The 20,135-nt window shown below is 58.6% G+C and overlaps 2 protein-coding genes across 7 annotated transcripts in view; one reads left to right on the forward strand and one right to left on the reverse strand.

Moving 5' to 3' along the window:
* Positions 1-7: 7 nt before the first annotated feature.
* Positions 8-7,614, forward strand: CBARP (CACN beta subunit associated regulatory protein). 2 transcript variants are annotated; one of them, XM_006764808.2, is made up of 9 exons: positions 8-669; positions 751-890; positions 1,104-1,168; positions 1,512-1,656; positions 1,860-2,031; positions 2,259-2,396; positions 2,906-3,116; positions 4,537-4,717; positions 5,628-7,614. In XM_006764808.2, the coding sequence occupies exons 1-9, from the start codon at positions 577-579 to the stop codon at positions 6,679-6,681; spliced, it is 2,199 nt and encodes a 732-aa protein (XP_006764871.1). In that variant the 5' UTR covers positions 8-576; the 3' UTR covers positions 6,682-7,614. The 2 variants fall into 2 exon arrangements, with proteins under 2 accessions (XP_006764871.1, XP_015420121.1); XM_015564635.1 differs by lacking the exon at positions 2,259-2,396.
* The window catches only part of STK11 (serine/threonine kinase 11), a 20,986-nt gene continuing 8,311 nt past the window's right edge, over positions 7,461-20,135 (reverse strand). Inside the window, exons 2-10 of one of the 5 annotated variants that reach the window (XM_006764807.2) lie at positions 17,852-17,935; positions 17,064-17,153; positions 15,075-15,207; positions 14,863-14,999; positions 14,025-14,152; positions 11,758-11,815; positions 11,476-11,672; positions 9,134-9,352; positions 7,461-8,481 (exon numbers count right to left, since the gene is read on the reverse strand). In XM_006764807.2, the coding sequence (XP_006764870.1) occupies positions 9,150-9,352; positions 11,476-11,672; positions 11,758-11,815; positions 14,025-14,152; positions 14,863-14,999; positions 15,075-15,207; positions 17,064-17,153; positions 17,852-17,935 (1,030 nt within the window). In that variant the 3' untranslated portion in view covers positions 7,461-8,481; positions 9,134-9,149. Of the gene's footprint in view, positions 8,482-9,133; positions 9,353-9,980; positions 10,051-10,849; positions 11,178-11,475; positions 11,673-11,757; positions 11,816-14,024; positions 14,153-14,862; positions 15,000-15,074; positions 15,208-17,063; positions 17,154-17,851; positions 17,936-20,135 lie in introns of those variants that run through there. The other 4 variants (XM_015564639.1, XM_015564638.1, XM_015564636.1 and 1 more) reach the window with 4 other exon arrangements.

Below are 20,135 nucleotides of genomic sequence, written 5' to 3' on the forward strand. Positions count from 1 at the left end.
CCTGCTCGCTGTCGCCATGGGAACCAAATTCTTCAGGGCTGGGAACAGATGCGCCTTTGGCCTTTTCACTCCCACTAGTGCTCCGTGGAAGGGGGCCTCTACCTCCCGAGTCAGGACCCTGGAGACCCGTGCTCAGCTCCTCCTTCCCGCTCCCCATGGCGGACTCCTTGTCCCTCCAGCCCGGGGCCAGCCTTTGGAAGCTGCAGTCTCCTGAGGAGCAGGCAGGGCCCTATAGTCTCTATGGGTGGCGGACAAGGAGGTGGAGCTGACAGTCTCGGTGTCTCCATTCTCCCAGGATGCTTGCCCTTTCCTGGACAGGACTCCTAAGCAGTGCTACCTTGCCAGTCCGGCCCCACCAGCTGGGGAGGCGTTTGACCTCATCTTAAAGATTGGGAGATGGAGGTCCCTGCTGGGCACTGATCTGAGGGGGCGGGAGTTGTGTGGGGTTCCCCCACCTCCCTGTGAGTCACTGCCCTATGTGGGCTGCTGCTCTGACTCCCTGGGATGAGTGAGGGGGCAGGTACTGGGAGCTGGAGCTGAGCAGCACCCTTCCCCTAGGGTCCTGCTCACCTCAAAATGCAGCCCACAGCCACCATGGCCATGACTGCCACCACCGCCACCACGGCCACCCTGACCACGACGTGGGACAATACCACAGGCCGCCCCACTGTGAGTGAGGGGGTGGGGAAGGAGATGGACAGGCCTGGCCCCCCAGAGTCCAGGTAGGACCTGACCCCTGCTCCCCCACAGGCAGAGCCTGACCCCGTCTTGGACAACTATATGCTGGTGGTGGTGGTGATGTCGCTCTTTGTTGGGGGAACCCTCGTGGTGCTGTCTGGTGTGTTGCTCCTGTGCAGGCGCTGCTGGGAAGTCCACCAGGGCTTCAACAGGTTTGTGCCAATCAACCTGCTGCTTTCTAGGAGGCCTGGGGGGTCCTGGGGCCAGGCAAGTGCCTCTGACAGCTGGCTAGTGGGGAGCAGGTGCACCATACCTGTGCAGGGACCACGTCCCAGCGGGTGGGCTCCGTGAGCTGAGGGTGCGGCCCACGAGCATGAGCCCTGCAGGGACCCTGGCCACCTTGCTCTCCTGTTGTCTTGCCCCAGAGCCACGGAGGAGGCAGAGAAGACAACCACCACCTACCTGGACACCAGCTCCCACCCAGTCCAAGGTGAGGTGCTGCCCAGGCCCCACCCCTGCCCAGGCCCCGCCCCTTGTCCACTCCTCGGCCTTCCCTCTCAGGCCTCCTGACCTTCTGTGTCTGTCTGTCTCCCCCACCAGACTGGGCGAAGCTCGATTCCGACTCATCTCTGTTTCCTTAAAGCCCACGCGTAGGTGCTCACAGGCGCGTGCTGAGTGAGTGAGTGTGTGAGCGGATGAGCGAGTGCCCGCCCACCTCCCTGTCCATCCCTGGTGGTCAGTTGGGCCCCCTCGCTCCCTCCCCCTCCGCCTACAGTCTGCCGGCACGAGGTGCGGCCCACCCGGGGCCCACCCTCTCTTGGCTCTCCTCGCAGACCCTGAATTGAGGGGGGAGGACCTCGAGGGCCAGGATGCAGAGACCGAGCGCTTCCTGTCCACCAGCTCTACCGGCCGCCGCGTGTCCTTCAATGAGGCAGCCCTGTTTGAGCAGAGCCGGAAGGCGCAGGACAAGGGCCGAAGGTAAGGGGATCAGCACCCTCAGGGCTGGAGCATAGCCTCAGTACTGAGCTGGGTGGTCATTCATGCTGTGCTCTCCGCAGACCCAGCAGGGTGGACGATGGGGTGTGGAACAGCGGATTGTGGGCTGGGGATACCTGGCCTGCGTGGGGTGGGGCTGAGCACAGGGCTGGGCTGCTCTGTGATGGGTGATATGCTTGGCACAGGTATACCCTGACAGAAGGGGACTTCCACCACCTGAAGAACGCCCGCCTCACCCACCTGCACCTGCCACCCCTCAAGATTGTCACCATCCATGAGTGTGACTCCAGCGAAGCCAGTGCAACTGCCATGCCTCACCCCTCAGTGCCTCCCAAGGCCAGCCTTGCCATATTCCAGGTGAGTACGGAGGGTTGGTAACCGGACTTGGACTTGGTGGGAGGGATCCCTACCCTCACCTGGCAGGTGGCACCTTTCCCGCTCTCTCTGGGCTGAACCCCTTATCTCAGGATGGGGAGTGGGGCTGGCTGGATGCATAGAGGGTGGCTGGGCCCAGCACACCCCCTCACCCACCAGTGCTCTTTGACCTGTCACTGCTTCCTCCTCCACCCGGCTCTGTCCCACAGCCCCCGGGGAAGGCCCTCACTGGCCGCTCCGTGGGCCCCAGCTCCGCCTTGCCAGGTGACCCCTACAACCCTTCCACGGGCCCTGCTGACTTCGAGATCAGCTCCTCCTCATCCAGTGACTCCGGGGAAGGCACCTCGGTGAGGGCTCCCATGTGTCCCTTGTCTCTCCCTGTCCTGTTTCAAGACAGGTCTGCCTGTGGCCTCCCACCTCCACAGCTCTCCTTGCCCCAGCCTGGTCCCTGAATGGGCCACAGCACACAAGTGGGCTCTTGTGAACTGGGGAAGCTGCCCATGGGCATGAGCCCTGCGGGGTGGGTCGTACCCAGGACATGCAACAGCCATTTCGAACATGAGTATGCTCACACGTGCACAGGCACTCGGGCAGCTGGGCAGGGTGTGGTCAGGACCCAGTTCAAGCCCCAGGGTAAGCACTCCCAGGCATTTACTCGGACCCCTCTGTCCAGGGCTGGGAAGGACAGAGCTGGCCAACATCTGACTGAGCCCCTGGGAAACCTTTGGGCAGCATCAGGCGGGAGGAAAGAGCTCCCTGCCTCCCCCCCGCCCCCCCTTGGTACTTAGCCTGGGCTGAGTAACAGGTGGGGAACAGTGGGAAGGGGCCGCCTGAGAGCATCCCTCTTCCCTTCCAGCTGGATGCTGCTGCCAGGAGCACCAAGCCTGGTGGGCTGGGGGCCTCTGCAGGGCCCCGGGAGGCAGGCACAGGCTCTGGGGCAGGCCCAGTCCTGCAGTTCTTCACCCGCCTGAGGCGCCATGCCAGTTTGGATGGGGCCAGCCCCTACTTCAAGGTCAAGAAATGGAAGCTGGAGCCCAGCCAGCGGGCATCAAGTCTGGACACAAGAGGTGAGCTGTGGCCCCTGGTGGGGACTAAGGGCCAGGGGCCCTGCCCCAGGCAGCCATAGAGTGGGAGGCTCAGAACCCAGGGTGGGATCTCTGCTCCTGAGAGGGGTCTCCATTTCCTGCCCCATGCTGGCCAATAGATGCTCTGTCCAAGGTCTCAGAGTTGGTCAGGAGGGGGCCCAGGGCCATGCACTGAGCTTCTGTGGGGCCCCAGGTGGTAGTGTTTTTGGTTTTGCAGTCAGTCTGTCTACAGTGGTGGTGGGCAGGCAGCAGTATTGGCTGTGTGCCAATAAAACTTATGTACAGCCCTGGCTGGTGTTTCTCAGTAGTTAGAGCGTCAGCCTGAGACCGAAGGGTTGTGGGTTCGATTCCCTGTCAAGGGCATGCACCTGGGTTGCAGGTTTGTTCCCTGGCCCTGGTTGGGGCGCTTGCAGGAGGCAACCAAATCAATGTGTCTTTCTCACATTGGTGTGTGTGTGTGTGTGTCTACGTGTCTACCCCACCCTCCCTCCCTTTCTCTAAAATATCAATGGAAAATAGATCCTCAGGTGAGGATTAACAAAAAAACCTCAAAACTTATTTACAACAGGTGGGGGGCCCAATTGGCCACCCCTTTAATCCTGCAGACCCAGAGGCATGTGGGGTCCTGGATATAGGGCTTGTTTACCTTCAGTCCAAGGCAGGGTTGTACGGGGCATGGGAAGGTGGGCACTGACAGCTGTAACCAGCCCTGCACAGAGGAACTTAGTGGGCCGGGCCAGGCCATGCATGTGCTTGACGCCCGGTGGAGGAGGTGGGAGAGGGGACAAACAGAGAGAGAAGGTACGAGGCTAGTGACAGTGCCATCCTCCTTGTTGGGGCCTGGCTCCAGCCAACATCAGAGAGGGGAGGGTGAGTCGTGGCTTAGGTGCTCCTGGCCAGGGAGGGAGGACCTATCTTGCACCCTGTTGGGAGCCCAGAGGCATTCTGTGATTCCTGAGGGTGACTATAGTCAAACTCAGGTGCAGAACCACCCAGAACCTACCTATTTGCTAGGTGACTCTCCTCTCCACCCCTGTGACTTTACCGCTGAAGCTTCTCCCAGGCCTCTATGGGAGGGTGGCCCATGGGCAGGGGTGAGGCTGCCAGGAGAGGGCTTCACCTCTTCCCTCATCCCCCCAACCTGTGCTTTACAATCCACTCCTTCCCACATCTGTGTCTTAGCCCAGCTGTGCCTGCCACTAGGTGACCAGTTAAAATGCCGGCTGTAGCCACACCTGTCTTCCCTGGATGCTCAGGGAACTGCTGCTGCCTTGACAAAACACACCTGCACAGCACGGTGCATGCTTACCTGGTCCAGGCTCCTGCCTTCAGGCCTGGGGATGGGGGTGGGGTGCCATGCTGGGAGGGGCCCAGGCAGGCTGATGTGCCTCCCTCTGCACAGGCTCCCCCAAGCGGCATCACTTCCAGCGACAGCGAGCAGCCAGCGAGAGCATGGAGCAGGAGGGGGACACCCCTCACACGGACTTCATCCAGTACATTGCCAGCACAGGCGCTGCTATGACCTTCCCGCCCCCCTGCCCCTTTCTGGCCAGCCCCACCAGCCCGTCCCCCGCTCTCGGCAGGTATTTTTCAGTAGATAAAGGTGCTAGGGGTGCGCCTGTGGGCCCCTGCCCTACCCAGTCACCCATAGGTAGCCAAGGGAGTGCATTCCCCACCCTGTCTGCGGGGCAGACGGGCAGTCAGTTCCCTGTGGTGCCACTGCTCCTCCTGGAGGCTGCCCCTCTAGGGCCCCCTCTCCAGCAGGGACTGTGGGCTGGAGGAGGGGAGCAGGGGGAGACTGGGTAAGGGCCCAGGGGAGGGTCCCCAGGACTAAGTGCCTACTCAGGCAGGGCTTCTGGGAGTCCCCGGTGGAGTTCTCGGTCTGAGGGGCCCCTCCCACCTGCTCAGGTTCCTTCTCAAAAACTGTCCTGACCACATCTTCCAGCAGGACCCCACCTCTACACACAGCCCACGGGCAGCTATCCCAGAGCTCTGGGCCCATGTCAGTGACATGTGGAGATCCAGGGAGCAGCGTAGGGTTCCTATACTTCCTAGCGATCCCTTCTGATTGTGTATCATCCTCCATTTCTTATCAATCCAAGATTGTGGGAGGGTGCTAAGTGGCATATTCAGTCACCCGGAGGTAGGGGACCTCCACCTGCTTAGTCCCGCCCCACTGCCCCGGAATTATGATGTTAGGAAGAAGGTGGCTTGTAGGAAAGCATCACTCTGGGTGAGGAGCCAACCACCTGCAGTGCCCACAGATGTTAGGTCACATTGTATAAGACACCCTGCTTGAAAAGGAGGCTCCAGGAGAGCTCAGGGTTTATCAAAAAGGCATCCCCGTGCAAAGGAGACAGCATTTTAAAAAACTCACCTTCTACAGAGCCTGGCCAAGGTGGAGAGGCCCCATCCGTGCCCACCCTCCCTGACCGAACAGGGTGGCTGGGGAGGGCATGGGGGAGCCCTCTGACTGTTGCGCCTGGCTTGCAGGCTAGAGGTGGAGGAGGAGGAGGCAGGCGCCGCGGGAGGAGTGAACCCCGAGCCCCCCTGGGAGCGCAGCATAGGTGGTGCGGGGCCTGACCAGCAGCAGGAGTCAGACAGTGAGCGGGATGCGGGGCTGGAGCACACCCAGACCATCTACCGTGACATCTGGAGCCTCCGTGCCTCGCTTGAGCTGCACGCGGCCACCGCCTCAGACCACAGCAGCAATGACCGCGACTCGGTGCGCAGCGGCGACAGCTCTGGCTCAGGGGGCACAGCGCCCGCCTTCCCACCGCCCTCACCGCCACCCACGCTGCGGCCTTCGGACAGTGAGGTGGGAGGGCCGCGCAAGCTGCTGCAGATGGACAGTGGCTATGCCAGCATCGAGGGGCGCAGCACGGGCGACGATGGGCCTCCCAGTGGGCCCGAGAAGCACTCCTTCTCTAGTGTGGGCCATCCAACTACCGTGGGGGGCAGCTTTGATGGGACACCAGCAGAGGAGTTCCCCTGGCCTCGCAGCCCACGCGCCTGGCCCCGCCGCACACCACGACGGGACTACAGCGTGGATGAGAAGACTGATGCGCTCTTCCATGAGTTCCTGCGCCACGACCCACACTTTGACGACGCCCCGCCCAGCACTGCGCGCCATCGAGCTCGTGCGCACCCACACACCCACATGCGCAAGCAGTGGCAGCAGCGCGGCCGGCAGCACAGTGACCCAGGCGAGCGCACTGCGCCTTCTGCACCGCCTGGGCCGGAACCCCGCCCCGTGCGCGCGCCTCTGCGCCGTGGGGACAGCGTCGACTGCCCAACCGACAGCCGTACAGGCGAAGACCCAGCCGGCCCTCCAGCGCCTACCATCCCTGCCATCGAAGAGGAGCCTGGCGGCGGGTGCCCAGGATCAGGCCTGTGTGCCCGACCCTCAGGGGCACTGCTGGACAAGCTGGCAACTGGCCTCGAGGACAGACTCTTATTGCCACACCTCACCCAGTCCATTGCCGCAGCCCCCACGCTGGCCACTGCCACCGCAGCACCCACGTCCCCGGACCACAGTCCAGCCTAAGCCCCTTGACCCATTCTCCATTTCCTATTGCGTGCACAAGGCCTCTCCAGCCGTTCCTACCAGTGGCGTGAGGACCTGATGCGTGCGCGCTGAGACCACGGGTTCTAAGGCATAGGCGTACTGCCCCTGGCTCCACGCTGCCGCAGTGCGCCTGTGCACCGCTCTCTCCAGTCACTAAGCTGGTTCCCGCGTCATTCCAAGGCACAAGCACCCTGGCTTACCTGGAGGGAGCCAGGCGTATTCTGATCTGTGCTCCGGAGGAACAGTCACACGTCCTTACCCCAGTGTAGCCTCTGGATGGTGGTAGGGCTTTCGTTGGAAGGATAGGTCTTAACTGCATCCAAGAGGGACAGTGCAGCTGGACTGTGTAAGGCGCATGTGCAGAGCGCCCTCCCAGGGCCAACTGAGCTTCTAGGCATATTTGGTGTGCAGTTGCCGAGTCCGTGCCAGGGCGCATGCGTCAAGCCCGCTGGAACATGGACTTCAGGTTGCTGAGGATGGGCGAAGAGTGCACTGGCATGGCTGCCAATTCCCCAAAGCCGTTACCTCACTGGGGCGTGTGTTCCCTGAGTTCACTGCAGTCCAAGCCTCCTCCAAGCAATAACCACGCCCACTGCTGCTGCTGCCCCAGCCCTGGAAGACTCCTCCCTCTGCCCTCCTCTGGGGGTCTGCAACTGCCCTCCCCATGTGAGTGGCCTGCCAGCCCCACAGCCACACATCCAAAGAGCCCCAAGACTCATTAGTGTTTTGAGACTTACACAAAACCCAATCGGCCAAGGTTTCAAGTTTCCCAAGCTTTATTTATTGCCAAAAGATGGGGCAGCTGAGCCACCCCGCCCCATCCCTCAAAGCTTCCTGCAGTCTGTGTACCATACAGTGATGGAGTTTCTTGTTGTTTTCATGGTTGATTATAAATATTTACTGCATACTCTTGCTTGCTCTGGGTTTTCTCTGGGAATCTAGGTTCAGAGGCGTTGGGGGAAAGGGTCAGGGTCCTGCAGTCACACTTGGCCCCGGCACTGTGGAGCTGTAGGCCCAGGAGCTAAGCCAAAGGGTATGTTGAGCTTTGGAGAGCATAGAGGGCCAGTGTGGCCAAAGGCAGGCCCCCAGTCTGTCAGCAAGACCTGAAGACAGAGGCCAGCCCATGCACTCTAGGGTCCATAGGGGGCCCCAGGTACAGACTCAGATAACCCACCGGATAGCACGTCCTGCCACCCAATTCCCAAACACCCCTCACAACCACAGCTCAAATTGACCTGTTTTATTTTTTCTTAAAAAAAAAAAAAAAAAAGAAAGAAAAAAGGAACCAACCAAACAACCAAAAGGCAGCCACCTGGCTCCCACGGGCACTGGGCATGCGTCTCGGTGGGCAGGCCCGTTCACCCCTGATGGGCTGCAGTTTGTTTGAACACATTACTATATATGGGAGGTGCTAACATGTAGCAAAGTAAAGAAAAGTCGGTGAGAACCAGTAGTCTAAACGTAAAGTGCACGGCGAGGTCTGTGCAGGGCCCATGGCCTGGCCTCACCCTCCCTTGGCCAGGAAAGGGGCCTCGCACAGGATTGCAAAGTTAACAGGAGGTTGTATCCACTGCCCACGATGGGGGAGGGGGAACAGACCCCAGTCTCTGCTGTCCCCAGCAACAGCCCTCCAGAACTTCCCCCCCAGCTTCCTGAGGGGCAGTCAGTACGAAGGGTGTGGCGGTGGCCTTCCGGTGTGGTCAGCGGTGAGCCAGCAGTCGTTGGGAAGACTGAAGAGGACCTGGGCCATGGCACTGGGCCAGGGCTCTCCGAGACGGGCTACAGATGGACGGGAGGTGTGTCAATCCCAGGTCAGCAAGTGCGCTGTGCATCCCCAGGAGCACCCCACCCCGAGGCACACTGGTAGGGCAGGAAAACTGAAGCCCAGTCCCACAGGGCTGTCAGACATCTGGAGGCTAGGAAAAGCTTTGCTGACTCGAAGGGTCACCCTTTGAGTCACTCATTGCTGACTGGGGTTAAGCAGGGCCCTTAGAGGCCCTGTGGCTGGGCAGGGGCACCTGCTGCCTCAGGCCCATACACCACTGCTCACATCCTGAGCAGGTGGCAGGGTCTCTACTGCCTCTGGGGTCTAATCCCCACTTCCTGGACTAGGGCAGCCAGAGATATGAGGAGGGAGCAGAGACTAGGATTACAGTCTCAGCTAGACCCCAGCCATTCCCAGCACCACTATCCTAGGAACAGCCTGGGACACGGGCAGGGCAAGCTCCCCATCCGACCCCCCGCTTCCCTCCTACACAGGGCCTCCACCTCTTGAGTGACCTCTGCCCCCAACCCTGGTGGCAGTGATCACAGACTGACAGGATTTTGAAGGGCAGAACTGGCCGTGGTCAGCAATGTCCATGAGGATGATTTGGCTAAGTTTGGGCAATGCTCACTTCCGCCCACTCCCGCCATCCCTGCTGTGGCCCACCTATGGCTGACCGCCCTCACTGCTGCTTGCAGGCTGACAGCCGACGGATCTTGCCGCTAGCAGAACAGGCCTTCCGGGCAGGGTTGGAGGCAGCACTGGCTCGGCGCTCTGCCCTCGATCTGGTGCTTAGCTGCACTGAATCGGTGCCATTCATGCACATGTTCTTGGGCAGGCCCCGACTCTGTCCGTTCTGACTGGCCTCCTCTTCTGGGACTTGTCCTAGGAGGGAGAGGGCAAGTGTGGGCTGATGGGGACCCAAGACACACACCCCTCCCCACCCCGTCCACAACTGGGGACGCCCCGCCCTGTATCCTGTCCCCCTACCCCACTGTCCTGCCTGCAGGGGCTCTCACCCAGGTAGAGGGAAAGCTGGCTAGCCGGCCAGGGCAAGACTCAGACACTCGGTGAAGGACCAAGGTCCTGGGACCTGTACAGGTGAGGGCCTCAGCCCTCTCACCTGTTTGTAGGCCACCCTTGCTGGGCTGCCCTGTGGGACTTGGGAGGGGCAGGGCTCAGGCTGGGTGTGTCTCTCCCAGAACAGGCCACTGGGATGAAGGGATCAGTGCCAGGGACCTACCCCACCCTCACCCTCAGAGAATCCTAGCAGCCATCACTGGCCTAGGGCTTCATGCCCACTTGCACTCCTGTGCTCACTGAGGCAGAGGAGAGGAGAGCATGCACAGAGGGGCCCAGGAAGCTCAGTCAGTGCACACCAAAACCTGGCTTGCTGCCTGAGGCCTGCCCTCCTGTGACATCGGTGGAAAACTGCCCTCAGCTGCCTGGAGTCCCCATCTCTTCTCCAACACAGAGCCCCCTCTCTGCCCAGGGTGTCCAGGGCCCGACTCACGGCTTCAGGAACTTGCCACACCCACTCGTGTGTGCCCAGGTCAGAGCTCATCCCTGTTCACAGGATCCTACTAGACAGAGTACGTAGGGGGTCTCAGCCATCAGCACAGCGTCTGAGACCTGCCCCACTCACCCTCGAGGCACTGTGCCGGCAGCAACTGACCAGACCCAAGGCCCAGCTCTCAGGGTAGACGGCAGGACCCCCATGGTGGGGACAGATGAGAACCTCTCAGGTTGACCAACCGATTAGGACCAGAGTGGGAGGGGTCTCCATAAGCAGGTCAGGGAGAAGTGGATGCTCAACTTCGGAAATGGACTGTCCCACTTCTGGCATGGAGGACATTCCCAGGCTGGGGATCCCCACCGGGAAAGGCCACTCTGGCCTCTCACACTGGCCCAAAGGGTACTTGGGAACCGGATCTGCGGACCTGTCCGGACCCTCACTCAGCCTTGCTAGGACAATAGGCTGCCTGTTGGTGAGGGTGACACCTGGGTATCTGTCACCTGTCATGGGCCCCAGTGTCCCTGAGATGGACAGCTTTCTCCTGTTTTGTGAAGGGGACAGAGGCTCCAGGAGGCCTCAGATCCAGGACTGGAATGTAGCCAGGTCTCCCAGGACAAGGTCCCTACAGGGAAATGGCTAAGCCAAAGCTACAGTGACTCGGGGCCCCATGGGCACCAGCCCCAAGCTGACCCTGTGGTCACAGACCCCAGGACAGCAGGACTCCTGGACCCTGCCCAGCTCTGCCAAGGACATAGCTCCTGAGGCCCCGTCCACCTCAAGGCTATTGCTGCATAATGGTTCTCTCTCCAATAAAAACCTACCACACAGCTGACGAGCCAGGGAGGGAGACAAGCATCACCCACACATAAGCATTGGGCAAACCTTTATGATGGGGCCTATAAAACCAGCCCCGAAACAGAACAGAACTATGAATGCTGCGAGGGGACACATCTGGCAATAGGGACAGCTGCCCAGGCTTCCTGACACCCGGACAGGGTCAGTGAGGGCTCGTGGAGGGCGCACAGCCTGGCCCCTACAGCCCAGGTAGGCAGGGTGGCTATGCTAAAGCATGGAGCGCCTCCTCGAGCTCCTGTGTGCCCCCGGCCTCAGCTTCCTCTGCAGAAAGGTCTGTGTACTGGCTCTGCTGGGTGCCTCGCTCCTCTCTAAGCCCTGCCTCAGACGCCTCCTCGCCACCTGGGGAAGCAAGGCCACTGGTCAGGGTTGGTGTCACGGCCAGGAGGGCCACTAGACCCTCAGGGCTGTCAGGGCCTCCCCCATCGCTCGGCAGGACATGGTGTGCAGTCTGTAGAACGAATGCAGAGAGAGCCTGGGCAGCCTCTTCCCTCTGGGTCCCCACCTGCTTCAATGGCTGTCTGTGAGCCCCAGCAGGCCCTTGGGGTCTGCACTGGTGTAGATGGACCTGCCCTGAGGGTTTGGGGACATTGGGGGACATCCAGGTTGGGCTGAGAGCCACTGCAACTGCCAGACTCACCAGGCACTGTGAAGTCCTGAGTATAGATGATGTCGTCCTCGATGTCAAAGAGGTCCTCCTCCCCCTCATCGTCAGCGCAGCCGTGAAGGTCCTCCAGGTAGGGCACCACAGTCATGCCACGCCACCGGTCCTTGCAGTCCGAGCTTGGTGGGATGGGCACCAGCTCCTCAGCCAGCGGGTGCTTCTTCCGGAACCAGCTATGGAAGCAAGCACATCAGGACAGCCTGGAGCACCCAGATCCCCATGAGGGCCCCGCCCAGCCAGACACCTGAGGACACTCACCTGTGCTGCCTGATCTGTTGTATGGAAAACCTCTTGGCTGGCTCATATTCCAGCATCCCTGAGGAGGGGACCACGGGGGAGTCAGCATGGGCCCCTGCCCAGCTCTACCCCGCCCACCTGGTGCTCTCTAGTAGTGCTGGGCCTGTAACTGTGGGGACATGGCACTCGGAAATCCAGGGCCCTGTTCTACGAGGACACAAAGAGCATTCCCGGCACCAAGGCCCCATGTAGCCACCTGTGGAAAACCGCAAAACCATAAGCAGCGTGGCTGGAAAGACAAGGATGGGAAACTGCTTTCCAAAACAAGACCAGAGCAGGCCGGACCAGACCAGGCTGTGGCCCCAGTCCACAGGTGTTGGACCTGTTGTCCACACACTTGGGAATGAGGAAGCAATGGAAGCCCCCCGTCAGCAGCCAGGCATCAAAAGCCATCAAATCCGGTGACCCACAATTCCAGCCAGGAGCCCATGAGCCCTGAGAGGGCAGCAAGGACAACACGTCGTGGGTGCTCATGCTCCGGGGGCAGGTCCCACACCAGGACAATTACTTGGAAAGGGCAACACTGGCCCCAGGCCCACCACCAGAGTGGCAGCATCATCCTCAAGCCGCAGGAGACACCAGAGCCTTTGGTTTCTGCTGGTCCCACCCCTCACTCCCTGTGTCTCTGGCTCCCTTCCCAGTGGGAAGACAGTCATGCCTCCTGAACAAGATGCACAGGAGGTGATGGGGTGCAGTGTTAAGCTGTGAACACCACCCAAGGGAGGGCAACTTTGTAGTCAGGAAACAGCAATTTTGGAAGCTGAGGCTCAGAATTGAAAGTCTGAGTGGTGTGGGGAGGAAGAGGAGAAATCATGGTGGTAGCCAGCTGCGAGGCTCCCGCCAGTGTCTGCTTCCCCTGTCCCTGCCCCAGCTCTCCACACCTGGGCACAACTGCCAGCAATGTCCTTTCCCATCATGCCTGGGGGTTCTGAGACACTTGAACTCAGGGCCAGGGTGGCTCTAGAACTCACAGGGACACCTCCCACCTACCCCAGCTGATGGGCAGCACAGGGGGAGGCACAGCCCACGTGCCCCGGCCAACAGAGAAGATAAGGGATGGAGCTACCCTGCCGGTATCTGGGGACAGGGATGTCCTCTGCCATGTCATCACCCCACACGGTGCCATTTCAGATATCAACAAGGGTACAACGGGCACACGGAACACGAGTACATGTAGAGAGAACACCAAACTGACTGATGCCTATCCAGGGAAGGTGAGTCCACAACACCTGACCCTTAGCAGAGCTGAAACCACCAGGGACAGAAAAGCCTTATGTTGTGGGGGGAGGTCAAGGGCCAAGATCTGAGTCCACCTGAGGATGGGGTGCTAACTCCATAACCATCCCACAAAGGGCTACAGGAGCCTATGGGCACTTGGGAGTGTTCAGAGGTCAAGGGAGAGGGAAAAGGCCAGGCCAAACTCGACCCAGGGGCCCTTTAAGCCAGCAATGGAAACAGGAGGGCTGCTTCCTAACTACTCGCTCCTTCCCTGTTCCAAGAATAATCCACGCTGCATCCCCAGAGCCAGGCATCTCCCTCAAAGTCCTGGGGTGGCAGGCCAGACCTCTGCTTAGCACCGGGAGCCCAATTCCACCTTCGATGTACTAACTGGACTTATATGTAAGAACCAGCTTGACTCAGCTACTAGGAAACTGAAGTATATTTGGGGCAGCTTGGGAACATGACTTGATCTTTCCAGCTGTGCCTTATGCGAAGTCTAGATACTGACTGACCATCCAATGAGGACAGGGTATGAGGTCAGTCACACACCAGAGCATAAAGACTAAAGGCAGAGAGAACCTGAGATGGCACTGCACTGATGAATCTTACACACTAGCCACGTGCTGGGTGTGCAACATCTTCATAAACTGTCTCATCCAAACTCACTAACCGCCAGCCTCAGGCTGCCAACTAGGGCTCCCACCTACCTGTCCTCAACCTGCCAGCACTGTGTGGACTCACAGCGCCACCTGCTGCACTGACTGGGAAATGCAGGAGGGCAGTGTGACCCAGCAGGCACTATTTCCTTGGGGCCTGGGGGTTGGGGGTAGGTGTCAGAGCAGGCAGTGGAGCACAAGGCTCAGCTTCCAGGGGGTCAGCCTTCCTAGACACAGCCATTCTCCATACCCCATGCCCTCCATGCTTCACGGAGAAGTGTGCTCCTACCCACCCTCGACAGACCTGCCCCACCCAGGGCCCATGGTTGGTCTCCATCCTGAGGGCCTCACCTTTCAGCAGGTCGGAGAGTGGAGGGCCGCAGTCGCCTGGGATCGTGTAGTCCCCCTTCCCGATGTTCTCAAACAACTTGTAGATGTTGTCCCCCTCGAAGGGGTACAGGCCTGTTGTGATGTTGTATCTTCGCCCCCGAGCGGAAGGACAGAGGCCCAGTCAGTTGGGGCTTGTCCTGCAGCTCTGGCCCGAAACCTGCCTGGCACAGGAACCTCCAACCACCCCCATATATAGGGCCCGATATTGGGGGGCAGGAATGATCTGGAATAAAGGGTGGTGGCTGCACCACTGAAAATACTGGAAACTGCTGGTTTGTACACTTTACAGTGTGGGTCACATGGTATATGAATGCTCTCTCAATGAAATACAAACGCCCAGCTGGCGGCTGCCCTATGGTAGGGACAGATGGGAGGTTCTTGATGAGGGGCTATGCCCAATCATCTGCAGCATGAGGCCACTTCAAGAGTGAACAGGGTCCCAGAGAACTCTGATAGGCCAATCAGCACTGTTATTCCAAAGTGCTCAGGGACATGCCCCATCAGGCCAGCAGACCAAAGCGGCAGAATGGGGGGTGGGAGTGGGGGAGAGCACATAGCGGTTGGCCAAGCAACACTTTCAACTCGCCATGTCTGAAAACTCCAGTATAAAGCCTCAGGACATAAGGCACCCACAAGATGAGCGTGGCCAGTTGTCGACCCGTGGGAATAAAGACAAACGGGGCCCTTGATAACTTAAGGGAACACAGCCCTCATCCCCACCCACAGGGGCTGGTTCCAGAAGCCCATAGCCAAAACAAGGGCGGGCGAAAAAGGGGGCCCATAGCCCACAGGCACTTACAGTGTAACCCCAGCCGACCAGATGTCCACCTTAAAGCCAGAGAAGGTGTCCAAGCCATTGGCAATCTCAGGCGGCTGGAATGCGGGGGAACCCTGGCTCGTCCTGCATGTGTCATCCTCAGCGAAAGGGTGCAGGGCCTGTGACAGAGCCAGGCGGCCTCAGGAAGTGGTCCCGGGGAGCACCCGGCCCTCACCCTGGTCCTGGGGTCCTACCTCGGCCACACCCAGGTCAGAGATCTTGAGTGTGCCACTGGTGGTGAGCAGCAGGTTGCCCGGCTTGATGTCCTTATGCACAATGCCCTGGCTGTGCAGGTACTCCAGGCCATCCACCAACTGGCAGAAATACCTACAGGACACAATGGCCTCCTGGGGTCACCCAGCAAAACCAAAAACAGGAAGCAAAAGCTCGGGAGCCACCAGGGTGAGCAAACAGAGAAATGACAGTTCAGGAGGCCCCTCAGGGAAACATGGTTCTCAGGGAGGGCTGAGACACTGCTAGGCCCCCAAGGGCTATAGTCACTCCCACCAAGGCACCTGGGGAGGGCACAGAAGGGCTCCTCCCAGGATTCCCACCTCCCTCCCTCAATCAGACAACCCTTCCTTTTATATATATATACTAGAGGCCCAGTGCACAAATTCGTGCATGGGCGGGGGGCGGGGGAGGACACAACACTGCAGGAGGTTGGCCACCAGCTCCCTTGGAGCCAGCTCTCAGCCCCCCTGGGAAAGGGGCCACATCAGCTGCCATCCACCCCTGGTTCCCAGTCCCAACCCAGGGCCTAAAGGCCCCGGTGGGGTCAGGAGAGGAGGAGATGGTCGCTGGGCCAGGTGTGGAAGGAACAGATGCCGAAGCCACTGTTGGCACCATGCCACAGCGAGGTTCCCCGCCTCCCCCTTCCCTTGCCGCCACCGTGGCAGGCAGGTGGCCCCCGGGGAAGGGAGAGGCTACAGGAGCAGGACAAACCCTTGTGTCAAGGGCTGACTTTCAATAGATCACAGTGAGGGAGCTGCTCTACCATGTAGTAAACCCTGACCCAAAAGCAGGTCGTCTATGAATGGTTTAGCATGAGGGGCCGATGGGGGCAACCTGGCCAGGGGGAGGGACTGCAAGCAGTTGGCCAGCCGCGGGAGGTTGGCTGTGGAAGCGCACCGACCACCAGGGGGCAGCTCCTGCATTGAACATCTGCCCCCTGGTGGTCAGTGCGTGTCATAGTGACTAGTAAACTGGTCATTCCAGTCGTTTGGCAGTAATGGTTGCTTAAGCTTTTATATATATAGATATATAATTTTTTAAAATTGACTTCAGAGAGCAAGGGAGAAGGAGATAGAAACATCAAAGATGAGAATCATTGATCAACTGCCTCCCACACGTCCCCTACTGGGGATTGAGCCACAACCCAGGCATGTGCCCTGACCCGCAATCAAACTGTGACTTCCTGGTCCATTGGTTGACATGCAATCTCTGAGCCCCTCCAGCTAGGCCAGGTAGCCCTTCCATACTGTCCCCATCAGCTCAAGGGATGTGTAACACCCTCTCCCTTCAATTGCTCTGGCATAGACATAGCCATGTAGCCCCCCCTGAAGTCCTCCATGGAGCCAGAGACCTAGGCTTACCCCACTGTTCTTCCACTCACGCCACAGGCCAGCTGGTCCTGCAGCAAGGGGGATGCTACTTCAGGGGGGCCAGCCAGCCAGTGGCAGTACAGATCTGTCAGGGGCTTCCTAAGGATCAGGAGGTCTCAAAGCCTCGGGAGCAGGCACACTGGAGCAGAGCATGCACAGAGAGGGGCTGCTGGCCCAGGGTACTGCAAACTACCCAAACTCTGAGTTTTAAAGCACACTTGAGCCTTTTCTCTCTGGTAATCAGAGAGAAAGTTGTTGGAACACAGGACTGAATCCTTGAAGCCCTAGGGCAGCGGTTCTCAACCTGTGGGTCGTGACCCCTTGGGGGGTCGAATGACCCTTTCACAGGGGTCGCCTAAGACCATCAGAAAACACATATATAATTACATATTGTTTTTGTGATTAATCACTATGCTTTAATTATGTTCAATTTGTAACAATGAAATTGGGGGTCACCAGAACATGAGGAACTGTATTAAAGGGTCGCGGCATTAGGAAGGTTGAGAACCACTGGTCTAGGGCCTATGGATGATATGGCAGGACAGAGAGGCAGCCATAGGCCTGGCCATGCACACTCACCCATGAGCCTGGCACACAGGGAACCGCTTCTCAGGCACGCTGTCCAGCATCTCCTGCATGCCACACACACAGTACTCCATGACCATATACGTGCAGTGCTAAGGAAACCACGGCCCAGCCCAGACCCCACCCCAGGCAGAACCTGTCCCCCCCAGGGATAGCTGGGAAGAAGGCCCTAGAAGGTGGTGGTGGGAGACCAGGGGCAGTTGGGACAGGAGACTAGAAGTGTCCTCTAGTCTCAGGTCAGGAGTGGGGTATAGGGGCTGCAGGGCCAGACAGCCCAGGGTCAGGCAGAAATTCCCCACCCCTAAGCTGGGTCTCTACCGAGGGGAGTCTTGAGATATGGACAGAGAGAAGCCACATGCTGGGAACCCTGTCACTGCACCTGTGAGTCGGTGATGGGCACTTGTGGAAGGACACTGACCTCTCAGAGGGACCCTGGGCCCTCATGAGCCTGCTTCTGGGAGCTGGAGTCAGCCAGGGCCGCACATTTTGGAGAGAGCCTGTGCCCCTCAACGAAGGGCAAAGGCCAAGGACACTGTGTATTCCAGAAGGACACTATGGCCCAGAAGGCAAGGCCCAAATGCCAGAGGTAGGGGGTGTGCCAGCCACGGGGCTCCTAAATGAGGGGTCACCCAGACTGGGCCAGGAAGTGTCTTCTCTCCAGACCCAGTACTCCCATTTGGGCCATGGAGCGACAGGAGGACACCAGATAGTTCCGGAATAACTGGGAAGACAGACACACAGGTGTCATGGCCCAGGTCCCCCACCACAATCCCGAAGGATATATCTTCTGCTTCTCCTCATTGTAAAGCACGTCCACTAGCTGGATGACGTTTTTGTGCCGCAACCTCCGCAGTAGCTGAATTTCCCTGGAGAGAGGACAGAGCATCAGCCAAACCCTCTGTGTGGTGGGATGCAGAACTTGCCCTTGGGTGCCATGCAGAGGACACACCAGCTCTGAGGTGCCAGGAAAACAGGGAGGCTCTGCCACTGCCCCTTCCACTGAGCCAGTCTGCACTGGGACAGCGGGTGGGGCCTGGACAGGGACAGTACAATCAGGACACTTGTTACCCATTTTAACTGAAGACGAACAATTTGTTTTACAAGAGACCACACACAAGGGAGAGCAGAGCAAGGGTGGCATGAGCACCTAGTATGCAGAGCTGTGCTTATGGTGCATCTCCAGAGATGGGGTTGTCGTACAGAAAGGCTAGGCCATGCCCACCACTTGCTGTCTCCTAAGGAGTCTCTTATTCTCCCAGCACTCTAAAGTCCTGCAAGAAGGACAACCCCACCAGCCCTCCTAGAATGGACATCAACACGCCACTGCCAACCTGGCACCAACCACACCCGTTGGCTTGTGACAAGGGCTGGGCACAGACCCTGTGCACAGTACTGCCTACTCTGCAAGTGACCTTCCATGTGTCTTGTCTCCAACAGCCTGAGCAGGAGGGGCCTGCACAGCTGGGGCACTGGAGGTCAGGAAGTGGTAAGTAGCCCCTCAGAAGGTTGAAGTTACTGGGTGACATAGCAATTCTGCTCCAGGTATGTACCCAGAACTGCAGACATGCACACAGAAGCCTGCATGGGCACACTCATGGCAGCACCACACAGAAGCCCCAAAGTAAAAACCACCATGTGTCCATCCAGAGGACATGGGCCCTTGGGCACATGTAGGGGAGCCTACAGTGGAGCTCCACGTGCCTGACTGCCCAAAAACACTTTTCCTTTTTTCAAATATATTTTTATTGATTTCAGAGAGAGGAAGGGATAAAGAGGGATAGAAACATCAATGATGAGAGAGAATCATGATCAACTGCTTCCTGCACGCCCCCTCCTGCAGGCTCAATCCTCCAGCTTCCACTGGGGATTGAGCCCCAAACCCAGGCATGTACCCTGACTGAGAATCGAACCGTGACTTCCTGGTTTATGGGTCAATGCTCAATCACTGAGCCACGCCGACTGGGCCAGAAACACCTTTCCAAATGAGGCACAGATAGCCCACAACAGTATGTGACTGCATTGGGAGTGGGAACCCTGGCTGCTAATTGGGGGCTCTGGAGTGCATACCCCAAGTCCTCACTGATGAGGATCAGCTCCACAGGCCTGCAGCCCTGCATCTGGAGACCACTTGGGGCCCTTCTCCTGCACTGTGCCCCCCTCTGCTCACGAATAGGACAAATTCTGACAGAAATTGGCTGATGGCACCCTGTCCTCTGTAGTGAGACAGCTCAGTGCTCTTGTTGATGTCAATGAAGCGTGTTCTTAAAAAAAAGAGGCCCACTTGCTTAACTTAATGAGGCTGACCCACTGGGGTGAGGTGGGATGAATGTGGGAGACTATTTGTTCATTTGTTTGTCCAGTAACTGGATCAAAGCACTCCATATAAACATGTAAGTCCCATGACTCACACCAGGAAAGAACTGACACACAGTCAGTTTCACAGAGATGGGAAAGTGGGAACCTTGTGCCCCCAGCAGCAGGAGCATTTGTGTGGATGGTGCCTCAGGTGACGTAACTGGAGACACGCCATTAGCATGACTTGAGCTGCCTACAAAAGAAATAGCATGTAGGTGGCAGCCACCAAAACCATCACTCAGTGACCTCGAGGGCACAGAGGAGCTTCTATCACTGTCTCTATATTGTCAACTTCTACAAGCTGCCTCTCTGGCCAGAAAATGAGAATAATATTTAAAGAAAAAGGAAAGTCCAAGTGCCCAGCCAGGATGTAGGAAGTGATGGAGAGGAAGCGGTGCCTTCCAGGTCAGGAAGGCTTGCCTCTGCTCCTTGGAAACCTGCCCGTGGGCAATGCCCAAGCGAAGTAGATTGTTCAGTGACTGATGAACACAAGAGAAACTGAAGAGCCATCTCCACACTCAACCTGAAACACGGGAACGGGCAAGGGAGACAAGGCTAGGACACATAGCCACTGCTCAGAACCACCTCATCTCGCTCCCCTCCAAATGGATGCAGGGCAGGCCCAGGGCTAATGGCGGCTTTGACAGAGGGACACCGAGCAAGATCCCCTCACCTCCTGGTCCTTTTACTGACACTTCTAAACACAGGGCA

The sequence above is a fragment of the Myotis davidii genome, unplaced genomic scaffold, assembly GCF_000327345.1.
Source record: "Myotis davidii unplaced genomic scaffold, ASM32734v1 scaffold198, whole genome shotgun sequence".
Classification (NCBI taxonomy): Eukaryota; Metazoa; Chordata; class Mammalia; order Chiroptera; family Vespertilionidae; genus Myotis; species Myotis davidii.

What these genes read in the sequence shown, in the direction of transcription:
- CBARP (XM_006764808.2), top strand. Translation starts at nt 577, where the DNA reads ATGCAGCCCACAGCCACCATGGCCATGACTGCCACCACCGCCACCACG. An exon ending in CCAGCCTTGCCATATTCCAG is followed by an intron (nt 2,032 to 2,258) that starts GTGAGTACGGAG and finishes TCTGTCCCACAG; the next exon opens with CCCCCGGGGAAGGCCCTCAC. An exon ending in CCGTCCCCCGCTCTCGGCAG is followed by an intron (nt 4,718 to 5,627) that starts GTATTTTTCAGT and finishes CCTGGCTTGCAG; the next exon opens with GCTAGAGGTGGAGGAGGAGG.